The sequence below is a fragment of the Heterodontus francisci genome, chromosome 3, assembly GCF_036365525.1.
Source record: "Heterodontus francisci isolate sHetFra1 chromosome 3, sHetFra1.hap1, whole genome shotgun sequence".
Taxonomy (NCBI): Eukaryota; Metazoa; Chordata; class Chondrichthyes; order Heterodontiformes; family Heterodontidae; genus Heterodontus; species Heterodontus francisci.
This window is the reverse complement of record NC_090373.1, coordinates 33,212,344-33,224,862: the sequence shown is the minus strand read 5'-3', so window position 1 is coordinate 33,224,862 and position 12,519 is coordinate 33,212,344. Positions and strand designations below refer to the sequence as shown.

General features: G+C 43.2%; 1 protein-coding gene across 2 annotated transcripts in view; it reads left to right on the top strand.

Moving 5' to 3' along the window:
- Positions 1-12,519, top strand: part of ddx43 (DEAD (Asp-Glu-Ala-Asp) box polypeptide 43) — a 63,151-nt gene that overhangs the window by 19,640 nt on the left and 30,992 nt on the right. For both annotated transcript variants that reach the window (XM_068021214.1, XM_068021205.1), the window contains exons 5-7: positions 80-161; positions 8,313-8,469; positions 8,570-8,688. In XM_068021214.1, coding sequence (XP_067877315.1) covers positions 80-161; positions 8,313-8,469; positions 8,570-8,688 — 358 coding nt within the window. The remainder of the gene's footprint in view (positions 1-79; positions 162-8,312; positions 8,470-8,569; positions 8,689-12,519) is intronic.

The following is a 12,519-nucleotide window of genomic DNA, read 5'->3' as shown; positions in this document are numbered from 1 at the left end:
CTGAGTATCCATAGCCCATATTAAGGTTGACCAGAAAGAATCAGATTTACCAATAACAACTTTCTCTTTTTGCGTTAAGGCCTTTCACCTATTAAAAAAAACTTCTACATCGAAGCTGAGACAGTTGTCAATATGACCCCAGAAGAAGTTACAAATTGGAGGTAATTCATTTCTGGAATCTGACAATACAAATTCAGAGATACGTATTCCAAAACATTACTGAGTGGTTTGAGTTTAATTCCAACAAGTAAAAAGATTAAGATCTCCTTTTTCCTTCTGCAGTTCTTCAGCATTTATCTGGCGATCTGGTCTGCAGTCCTGTATGTCCAAAACTCAGTCATACCTTTGCTACATTGGGACGCAATATAATTCAAATGGGCCAAGTTGCAGAATCTGCTGCTTTTCCATTCTTGAGTCCAAACGCATTGCAGGCCACATACAAGCTGGTCCCTTTAAGCTACCGCCAGTGTGGCCTGCAAAAAAATTTAAAAGGCCCGAGCACTTAAACAAATCGGCAGCTCACTCCAAAATAAATTAGAGGGTACATTGGTCATGGCTCAGTGGGCAACATTTTCGCCTCTGAGTTTGCAGGTTGTAAGTTCAAGTCTCACTCCAGAGATTCAAGCACATAATCTAGACCGACACTCTCAAGACAGGACTGAGAGAGTGCTGCACTGTCAGAGGGTCAGAACTGAGAGCAGGCTACACTGTTGGAGGGGCAGTACCAAGGGCAGGCTGCGCTGTGGGGGCGGGGGTGCGGGCAATCCTGAGGGCAGTTTGCGCCATTGACTGGGCCGTCCCGAGGGTGGGCTGCATTGTCAGAGATGCCATTTTTCAGATTGGGCATTAAACCAAAGCCCCATCTGCTGCCTTGGGTGGGCATAAAAGATCCCATTGCACTATTTTGAAGAAGAGCAGGGCATTCTCCTGTGTTTCCATCAATATTTATCCCTCAACCAACATCATGAAAACAGATTATCTGATCATTTATCGCATTGCTGTTTATGGGATCTTACTGTGTGCAAATTGGCTACTGCATTTCCTGCATTGCAACAGTGACAGCACTTCCAAAAAAAAAAGTATTTCATTGACTGTGAAGTGGCTTGAACATCCTGGATTTGTGAAAGTTGCTATGTTAATACAAGTCTTTTCTTGTGTACGTGCTGCATTTCCGGGCCAAGTGTGGAGTGACCTGTCTTGTCCAACTGATTTCACTTGATTGGAGTGTTGCGCAGTCCTTGGACTCGAAGCTAAAAGCAAGTGGATTTAGTTCCAAGGCACCTAATTGTTCTCATGTTTGAGCAGTGGCTTTTGCACTCTAGCTATTATCAGCTGTTTGCATGCCCTCCATTTTATGAAATGTGGCAGGCTTCTCACTGACAGCAAAGGAAAATTATTGCTTTTACCATCTGTGTTTTAGTGGCTTTCTTTTCCCTAATTGCTACACTGTCAAGTGATTATTCTGGCAGATGTGGTTCTGTTTTTGTGCAGTCAGATCTCAGTAACCACCTTCCTTGCTGTTGTATTTTTTGGAAGCTGCAACGAGAGTTCTGATAAGTAGCATGGTATTTGTGTGGGAAGAACTGGGCCTGAGTTCCATTTTCTGGCTCCGGTGGACTTTTCACACAAGCAATTCCAGGTGGACCAGGGTCAGGAGTTCATTATCCTAAAGCAGAACTTTCCACCGTTACGTTAACAGCCCAGTCTCTAAAGAGTCATTTTAAACAGGGAGTTGCCTCGTTACCAGATGGGAAGAGCTGCTAGCTGTAGAGTTACCAATCTTTTTCAGTCTCTCTCTTGGCAAGAGCAATATATTTACTCTTAGCACTTCTTGTAATTCCACCCTGAGAGAGAGCAAGGCTTGAGTTTGGTCCTTTCAATCCTTCCTTTGACCTGTGCTAATTCTGATCTGGTCATTGTATTCCGTCTACTCCATTTTAATTTGAATTAAAAAGTCCCTCCTGTGCTGTTCATTTAAATTACGTCCTTCACATTACAGGATAGTTCCATTTTTTTGAAGTAAAACTCAACTTCCAATGAACTGGATTAGACTGTACTTGGGTCACATATTTTGCGCAGTGAACAAAGTTTACATTTCGTTTTTATGGGGTAGAGTTTCTGCTTGATTGCACTGGTTTTTTGTTGTAATTCGTCTGAAATTGTTGTAACTGGTACAATCTCATAATCTTAAGCACAAATTGCGATCAACACATGTCTTGTTTCCATGATTCTTCGTGCTTGTTTTAAAAAGATAGTAGCAGAAGCCAGCCCAGGCCCCAAGATGAATTAATCACATTGGGAGTTTTCACTAATTGTGCCCATTTGTGGATCTTCAAAGAGACTGGTTCTTTTGGGCATGAGGACACAAGTAGGCACAATTCAAAAGCTTTTTCAATTTAAAAATGATTTAATTTACTAAGAAATTGATGGCTGTACCCCTAATATAACCAAATGGTTTTGTATATTTGTTGAAAGTAATTTTCAGCAATTTAAAATTGGGTTACACTCAGGTAGAGAATTGATAGTGATTAAAAATGTTTTTTTTTGTGATCAATCCATTTTTAGCTGTATTGATAAAACTACACCAAGTTACCACTCCTTAATATAAAGCAATTTTTTTTCCAATGTTTACATACTAAAATGCTGCTCGATCATGCTGGTTCATGGCAGATTTTGCATTCGGTTAGCACCGCAGCCTCACAGCTGCAGCGACCCGGGTTCGATTCTGGGTACTGCCTGTGCGGAGTTTGCAAGTTCTCCCTGTGACCGCGTGGGTTTCCGCTGGGTGCTCCGGTTTCCTCCCACAGCCAAAGACTTGCAGGTTGATAGGGAAATTGGCCCTAGTGTAGGTAGGCGGTAGGGGAATTGAAGGGATGTGATAGGAATATGGGATTAATGTAGGATTAGTATAAATGGGTGGTTGTTGGTCGGTACAGACCCGGTGGGCCGAAGGGCCTGTTTCAGTGCTGTATCTCTAAATAAATAAATAAAACACTTTTCCAAATGGGTGCAATTTGCAGCCAGATCACAATCGCATCCAAGTTGTCAACTCCATGCTATTAAATTTAAATGCCATTTGTCTCCACATTTAGAAGTAATACAATATGTAAAATGATTGGAGACGTTTTGAGTGATGATATGTAAGTGCAGATATTTTAGTTTTGTAAAACTGCTGTAAACTTGTTTGAAATTTAACTGCGAGCTCTGTCTACACCACTCAGTGTGCTGAGTTTATCTTTCTCACAGTTTTTGCATCCTTGTCATGTAGGTGCCTAGGAACAGGAGGAGGCCATTTAGCCCCTTGAGCCTGTGTCTCCATTCAGTTAGATCACAGTTGATCTGCACCTTAACTTGCCCATCTTTGCTCCATATCCCTTCATACTTTTACCTGACAAAAATCCAATTAACCCCCAGCATGTGAAGCCTTTTGTGGGAGAGAATTCTTGTTTTCCGCTACCCTTTTTATGGAAAAGTGCCTCCTGATTTCACTCCTGAATGGCCTAGCTCTTATCTTAAGATTGTATCTCCTTGTTCTCATTCCCTCATCAGAGGAAATAATTTCTTTTTATTTATCCCATCGAATCATTTTATTATTTCAAATACCTTGATTAGATCACCCCTCAACCTTCTAAACTCAAGTAAATGCAAACTAAGTTTAGGCAAATTGTCCTCCTAATTTAACTCGGTACATTTTTGTATCATTCTGGTGAATCTTCCTCCTGCACCCACCACCCCTCCCCCCCCACCCCACTCCAAGGCCAGCATATCCTTCCTGAGACGTGGTGTCCAAAACTGAATGCAGTTACTCCAGATGAGGTCTGACCTGGCTCTGTAGAACTGAAACATCACTTCCACTCTTTTTGTTCCAATGCAGTTGAGATGAAGGCCAGCATATCCATTAGTCTTGGATTAGTTTATGTACCTCTGCTCTCGCTTTCGGTGATTGGGGCGCATGGACATCCAATCCATTCGCTCCGCCACAGCTCCTAGTCTCTTGATTTAAAATAAAATTCTGATTTGTCTTTCTGAGATTAAAAAGTGGATGATCTTACAGGTTAGAAACAAGTTGTTTAGGAGAGAGCAAGAGACAGGTTTATATGTTCATTATAATTTGGAAAGCTAAGAAGCTGATATAACTTTTTATTTGTTCATGGGATGTGGGAATCGCTGGCTAGGCCAGTATTTATTTCCTATCCCTCATTGCCCTTGAGAAGGTGGTGGTGAGCCACCGCCTTGAACCACTGCAGTCCATGTGGTGTAGTTACACCCACAGTGCTATTAGGGAGGGAGTTCCAGGATTTTGATCCAGCGACATTGAAGGATCAGCAATATAGTTCCAAGTCAGAATGGTGTGTGGCTTGGAGGGGAACTTGCAGGTGCTGGTGTTTCGATCAGGAAGGCTAGAGCTGAGCATTAGGTGAAAGGAAGATTAACATTAGTGATCTGCATTTCTGACTATTTAAAGGGCCTCAGATGGATGTGGCAAAAGAATGTTAGTGCAGTGCTAACACATTTTATTAGTAGTCTAACAGTTAGTTAGTTTGAGAGGAAAGGTGAAAAGGTTATAGTGTAGATAGCGAATGAATCTTATTTTTTGTTTCCTGCCTATGAGAAGCTAGCAAAAGATTGGCTGAATTCAGTGGCAGTGTTTTACTAAAGCAATAATCTGAACTTACTAGCCCATTTTTTTCTTTGTGTCCTGAAACTCCTAGAGCAATGATTGGCTAGGTTCCACTGAAAGCACATTTAATTCCCACTCATATCTCCCTCACTAGAGGTAACAGCGGAGGATATTCTGCAATGAATGTCTGTCTCACTCCTCCCCTCACCCCTGTGCACCCCCCCATCTGTTTTAAGATCAGTCTCTCTTCCTCTATCACTGTTTGTTCTCTTGTTTATTCCCACTCTCCTGTGGCTTGACTGTCAGTTGGCAGAACCCATTACTGGTTATAAATCGTAATGTGGCATCGTTACTACTCTAGGCCTTCGCTGCTCATCATTGGAGTAGGTCTGTGGCCACACGGTCTCACAAGCTATACCCTAAGGAGTTCATTTAAAAATATCTAATTGAATTGAAAGCCTGATTAGCAGTGGAAAGTAGAAGCTAACAATGATAAATAGGAAGTTATGTTGATATGGGGGGAGGGCAGTATTGAGTGAAATCCAGCAGCAATCTGTTGTGGAAACCTTACTGGTTGCGGGTTGGTAAAGGTATTTATAATCTGAAACTTGCTGATGACACTAAGCTCTATGGTGAAGTGCATGGTGTAACGGAATGGACGACATTCAAAGTATCTAGACTAAGGGAAGGGACTGAGCAGCAGCAGATGAATTTAAATGGAGATACACCTAATGTTTGCATTGGAACAGAAGATATGTATTCTATGCATAAATATCCAAAATTGGAAAAAGATTTGAGGTAATTTTTGGCCATTCCCTTAAGTATCCTGTTGATCAACAAGGCTTATTGTATTGGGGTCTATTTCAAGGGCGATTGATTATCAGTCAAAGTAAACTTAACTAATCTAACGCACTCCTGACTGGTCTCCCACATTCTACCCTCCATAAACTTGAGGTCATCCAAAACTCTGCTACCCGTGCCCAACTCCCACCAAGTCCCATTCGCCCATCGCCCCTGTGCTTGCTGACCTACATTGGCTTCCGGTTAAGCAACACCACAATTTTAAAATTTTCATCCTTGTTTTCAAATCCCTCCATGGTCTTTCCCCATTCTATCTCTGTAATCTCCTCCAGCCCCACAACCCTTGCCCTACTCCAATTTTGGCCTCTTACATATCCTAGGTTTTAATTGCTCCACCATTGATGGTCGTGTCTTCAGATGCCAACGCCCTAAGCTCTGGAATTCTCTCCCAAAACCTCTGCACCCCTCTTCCTTGCTTTCCTTCTTTAAGACGCTCCTTAAAACTACCTCTTTGACCAAGCTTTTGGTCATCTGTCCTAACATCATCTTATGCGGCTTGGTGTCAGAGTTTGCTTTGTAACGCTTCTGTGAAGCGTCTTGGGATGTCTTATTATGTTAAAGGCTGTAGCCATATTTGGAATATTCGGTGTAATTTAAGACACTTTCTGCAGTGCTTCTCCAGATCTATGCCCATAATTCATCTGACACTAACCTGTTTTGCCAGCGATCGGCAAATGATTTGGTACGGTCCAATATATCACACACAGATCCTATTCATTTAACACACAGCCCATGTAGCTGGAATACTGCAATTTGTCTGTTCTTCTGGAGCAATGGAAATGCTGCCCTCTGGGGAAGTAAGTCAGTTACTGCAGTAAGTTACTTGGCCTGTTGAAGATTTGCCTTTAAATTCACAACTCCTTTTAGATTGCACACCCTCAATGTACACAATCTTCCCTAGAATCCCTGAATCCTGAAATTAAAATTGGACTATTTTAACTTTTCAGATATAGTTTTTGTCTCTCCAACCAACCATTGGCTGCCACCTCTTGACCTCTGCTGATTCCACTCTTCTTCCTCCATCATGTATTGGCAGGGTTTTCAAATACAAAGGAAGCTATGTTGCCCACATATCCCCACTGTGCCATTGTCAGCAGTCAGCTTACCTTTTTGTCACCATCGCAGCTTCTTTAATAATGAATAGCAGCTCTTTAACAGTCAGTTACTTTGGAAAGTCGATATAGATTTGGAAAAGAGTGATTTGGAAGGTTCCAGGATTTGGGGGCTCTGTGTCTTTCATGTGGATTCACACAACCAAATCTGTTTTCAAAATGCTGGGTCTTTGCAAGATGAGGAGACAATAAAGAACTTAATAAATGGTACCTGTTTTCTGCTTTTGAAATTTGATGGGCGACTTTTTTATACTGCAAGGTGCCTGCCCCTCACGTGGGTATGCGTGTGTGCCTGCTCCCACAAGCTCTGTGCATTGGTGTTCTCACTCTGCCTTTTCAGACGATGCAGAAAGCCCACTATTTGAGGGTCCTTTTATGTGTTTTGCTCCGTTGTCTAAGACTGCAAAAACGAATAGGAGTTCAGTGGCAGGAGGAGGTACAGTGATACTTGTGTATTAGCTGCTATCATTGGATGCTTTTTCCTGTTTTCACACACCTGGTACCAGGCAGAGTGCATTTGAGAGTTGCCACCTCATGCCAGTCAACTAACGCTCTAACCAGCCACATCACATAGCACTCTCCTTGACTACACTTGCTGCAAGAATGTTTCCACTGCTGCTCAGAAAGCTGCACCTCAGACCCCCCTCCCTCGACTGGGCTGCTAATCACAGGTGTGACTGGAACCAGAAAGGTGCCCATATTATCACCCCTGCTATCCACCTCCTGGCCTCTGCTGGGCTGTGAATCACAGTCATGACTAGGAGTAGAAAGCTGACCACATTATCCCAAACTCAGCAGAGTCCAGAACAAATGTGTTGGCTAAGAGCTGGAACCTGCCAGTCCCACCTGGTGAAATTTATTGCACTCCCTCCGATTCTATTACTTGTTCTATAACATTACAATTAAGCCAGCAGTGGATTGAAGCCAGCTATGCAAGTGTTAAAGCTCCCACTTTTGGCTGGAATGGAAGACTCCATACATACAATTGTACAATAAGTCCATGCAAGCATCTTTTATATGAGCTTCTGTTGACTAATTTCACATTCTTGTAATCTGTCGCTTGTGTCTGTCTGCTGTCCAGACAAGAAGTTGTGGTAACATAAGTTATTACCGTTTTAGAATTAACCACAAGCTTGGATACTGTATAATTAAAGTTTCAATATCCTGTCCATCTGCAACTTTCAGTATCACCCATTCTACTTTGTGAAGATTTTTGTGTGAATGATTTTCTTAAAGGCTAAGGGACTGATGTCCATCTTTTAACTAATGCCTGGAAACCCCCTGGTGTTTGCCTTACCATCGATCCTGAACTGCCGCATTTGGTAAAACTCCATGTATTCACTTGCATTGCATGTTTAAACTGTACTGTGGGAGATACATCCCTGATATGATGGAATGTTGCATTGTATCAAGCTGTACCTACAGAGTGTTCTTGCTCTCTGCTTCCTTCCTCCAGTTGTACAGATGGGGAGGCACTGATTCTAACCAGAGTTTTCCAATTGAGGCAGGGAGAGTTTCATCCTTTATGTCCAACCAATGCCCCCTCACAGCTGGTTTAAAAGTAATGAGAGAGAAAATTTGGGGGCATGTTGTCTATCCTTTTGGCCTCAGGACCTGAGGGGAGGTTGGAAGGCGATGTACTCTTTCAAATTTTTTTTTAAAGTTGTGTTAAAATGTTCATCTCGAGAATCTCTGAACTGACATGCTTATTTTAATAGAAAATTAAACAACAATATAATATGTGAAGACATGATTGAGAGCAAAAAGCGACAAATTCCTAATCCGGTGTGCACATTTATGGAAGCTTTTCAGCATTATCCAGAGATTATGGCAAATATTAAGAGAGTTGGGTTCCAGCGTCCAACACCTATCCAGGTATGGAAACTTCACCTTAGCTGCCTTCCTATAAACTGGTCATTCTATTAATACAAGTGAGACTTAATCTTGTTTTGTGTGGATTGTGTTCCTGCTTCAGTCTCAAGCATGGCCAGTAATTCTACTTGGGATTGACCTGATTGGAATAGCACAGACAGGAACTGGAAAAACCCTAGCATATCTCTTACCTGGGTTCATCCACCTGGACCTGCAGCCCGTGTAAGTTACTTACTGTTTTCCAAATTGCTTTCTGACAGTAAAATTCCATGTCCTTTCTCTACTGCGCCTCTCCCGTTATTAACCTTCTGTGTCCTCCACTTCCAGCTAGGCCTGAGAGAGGCGCACCTCATCCGATACAAATCAGCTGAGTACAGGAGCAGTGCACTGTGTGGTGAGGCAAACTCTGCTGCTTTTCGCCATGATTGTCTCCATCAGCCTGCTGAAAACTGGCAAAAAACAAGCCAATGGCAATAACATTGGTTTCACCACTTGGGCAGCATTTTCCAGTCAATGGAAATATCAAGGAACCTCGGTCAGGGGTTGAGGCTTCTAGAGCAGGACAGTGCCTGGGTCGAGAAGAAAAGAATGAAAAAGGAGTGGGTTAAATGATGCCAAGCATGGATCATAGGAGAGAAATTACTGAGGGAAGAAGAGAGCTCAACAATATCTGATTGTTGGGCTAGATCAAGAGTAGCGCATCTTCATTTAAACACCATGAGGATACAGTATGTAAGATGGTCAGTTTAGAACTTCAAAAAGAATGAAAGAGACATTCTAGGAAGCAGGTTGTACTGGTAGCTGAGTCAGTAACATGAGAGCATCAATTTCTGATCAGCTCATCAGCCAAAGAGTAAGGGGAGCAATTGGAAGTTTTTTTTACTGCAGTAGGATGTTGGGCTATGGAAACAGTAGGAGGTGTAGAGTCCTTAATGCGAAGGAGCTAAATATTTGAAAAAGGAAAATTGAAAAGGACAGTGGAATGGGACTGAGAGGAGAGGTCAGTCAGAGAGAGGGCACGGGTCATGGGGAATGGGACGGAGAGGAGAGGTCAGTCAGAGAGAGGGCACAGGTGATGGTGAATGGGACTGAAGGGAGAGGTCAGTCAGAGGGAGGGCACAGGGGTGATGGGAAATGGGACTGAGAGGAGAGGTCAGTCAGATAGAGGGCGCGGGATGATGGGGAATGGGACTGAGAGGAGAGGTCAGTCAGATAGAGGGCACAAGGGTGATTGGGAATGGGACTGAGGGGAGAAGTCAGTCAGATAGAGGGCGCGGGATGATGGGGAATGGGACTGAGGGGAGAGGTCAGTCAGAGAGAGGGCACAGGGTTGATGGGGTATGGGACTGAGAGAAGAGGTCAGTCCGAGAGAGGGCACAAGGGTGATGGGACTGAGAGGAGACGTTAGTCAGAGAGAGGGTACAGGGTGATGGGAATGGGACTGAGAGGAGACGTTAGTCAGAGAGAGGGTACAGGGTGATGGGAATTGGGACTGAGGGGTAGAGGTTAGTCAGAGAGAGGGTACAGGGTGATGGGAATTGGGACTGAGGGGAAGAGGTCAGTCAGAGAGAGGGCACAAGGGTGATGGGGAATGGGACTGAGAGGAGACGTTAGACAGAGGGTACAGGGTGATGAGAATTGGGACTGAGTGGTAGAGGTTAGTCAGAGAGAGGGCACAAGGGTGATGGGGAATGGGACTGAGAGGAGCCGTTACAGGGTGGATAGCAAGAGGCTTTTTCCCAGAGTGGGGGTTTCAATTACTAGAGGACACGAGTTCAAAGTGAAAGGGGAAAAGTTTAGGGGGGGTATGCGTGGAAAGTTCTTTACGCAGAGGGTGGTGGGCACCTGGAACGCATTGCCAGCGGAGGTGGTAGATGCGGGCACGATGGAGTCTTTTAAGATGTATCTAGACAGATACATGAATGGGCAGGAAGAAAAGAGATACAGAACCTTAGAAAATAGGCGACATGTTTAGAGAGAGGATCTGGATCGGCGCAGGCTTGGAGGGCCGAAGGGCCTGTTCCTGTGCTGTAATTATCTTTGTTCTATCTTTGTTCTTTGTTAGTCAGAGAGAGGGTACAGGGTGCTGGGAATTGGGACTGAGGAGTAGAGGTTAGTCAGAGAGAGGGCACATGGGTGATGGGGAATGGGATGGAGAGGTCAGTCAGAGAGAGGGCACAGGGGTGATGGGGAATGGAACTGAGAGGAGACGTTAGTCAGATAGAGGGTACGGTGATGGGAATTGGTACTGAAAGGAGAGGTCAGACAGAGGGTATGGTGGTAAATGGGGAATGAGTCTGAGGGGAGAGGTCAATCAGAGGGAATGGGGGAATGGGTCTGAGAGGAATGGGGATAAGAAAGTGATATAATCTTTCAGACCTGGCACTGGTATTAGGGGCTGAATTGGCCTCCTGCTTTGCTGTTAAATTTAGTGTTTCAATGATCATTAGAGTAACAATAAAATTGAGGCAAAAGTTCAATGGAAAGACAAAGAAATCATGAACATTTGTGTGCTTTGTTAGTTTTCAGTCAGGCTGCCAGATTAACCCTGGGCTTCGCATAAACTGCAGCATTAGTGGCTTTTCTGAAAGTATTTCTATGCATTAAATGCCTGGCTTTACCGCACAGCTCAAGCATGTGACTTGACCAAGTAGCCCTGTTGCAAAGACTTCTCAATTCCACAAGTGAAGTCTCTTCCCTTGACTGCTTGAAAAATAATGGCACGGTTCTCCTAGCCTGAACTCAAGATAGCCATTCCCCATGGCCGGGACCCCCTCAGTCAACATTCAATAATGGATTCACTTCTATGTTGTAGTTATAGCTTATTCTGTTTTTCCTTTTAAATGAATCGTTTAAAGTCTCGACAAGTTTAACTTCTTAGATTGTCAATTTTGTAGCAGGAACTGAAACCAGCATGTGATGTGAAACCAGTATAATCCATGCAGCAAAAATACCAACTCCTTAGTCTGTACATTTTGAAATGGTTCGAGTGAACTGGTACTGTATAAACAGAGCAAGGTTCAAACAGTTTCACATCGTTCATAACCCTCAACTGTGCAGTTGTGCATTGTACAATTCCTCACTGAGATCACTGCACTGTAATCATTAATCAGTGAGATTACTACACTAATAAGGATATTTATGGGCTTCAGGATGACATGGACAGGATGGTAAAATGGGCAGAAGCATGGCAGATTGGAGCTCATTGCAGGGAAGTGTGAAGTGATTCACTTTGGAAGGACTAAAATGGAAAGACAGTTTACTATGAATGGCACGATTCTGAAAAGTGTAGATAATCAGAGAGACCTTGGTGCCCATATACACAAATCCTTACAAGTCGTAGGGCAAGTTAATGTCGTTTAAAAAGCATATGGTTTACTTGGCTTTATAAATAGAGGAATAAATATAAAAGCAAAGCGATCATGCTAGAAACTTTATAAACCACTGGTTAGGCCTCAGCTGCAGTATTGTGAACAATTCCGGGCACCACACTTCATGAAAGATGTAAAGGCCTTAGAAAGGATACAGAGGAGGTTAAGAGGTGCCCGAGTGGAAGTTTTCAAGATGGGGATGTTTTGCTAAGAGTTACTAGGGAAAAGCTATTCCCTCTGGCAAGTGGGTTAATAAACAGAAATCATAGATTCAAAAGACCTAGAGGGAAGATGAGAATTTTATTTCACTCAGACAGATCAGGAGAGCTCTACCTGGGAAGCTGATTCCATAAATAATTTTAAAGGGAACTTGGAAAGATACTTTAGGATGAGGAACATACAGGGTTACAGACAAAAAGCAGGGATGTGGAACCAAGCATGACTGCTGACTCTTTGAAGAGCACAGACATGATGGGTCGAATGGCTGCCTTCTGTGCTGTACGTTTCTATGACTGTAATCATTAATAAATGAGGTTACCGCACTGTAGTCATTGCACAGCTCCTTATTCAATTGTTATGCATTTAACGGTCCCTCACTGTTAGCAGCTGTCAAAGATCGTACTGTTAGGTAAGTAGTCCTTTATTGATTCTTTAGTTTGCTGGTAAGTCAGGTACATTCTAA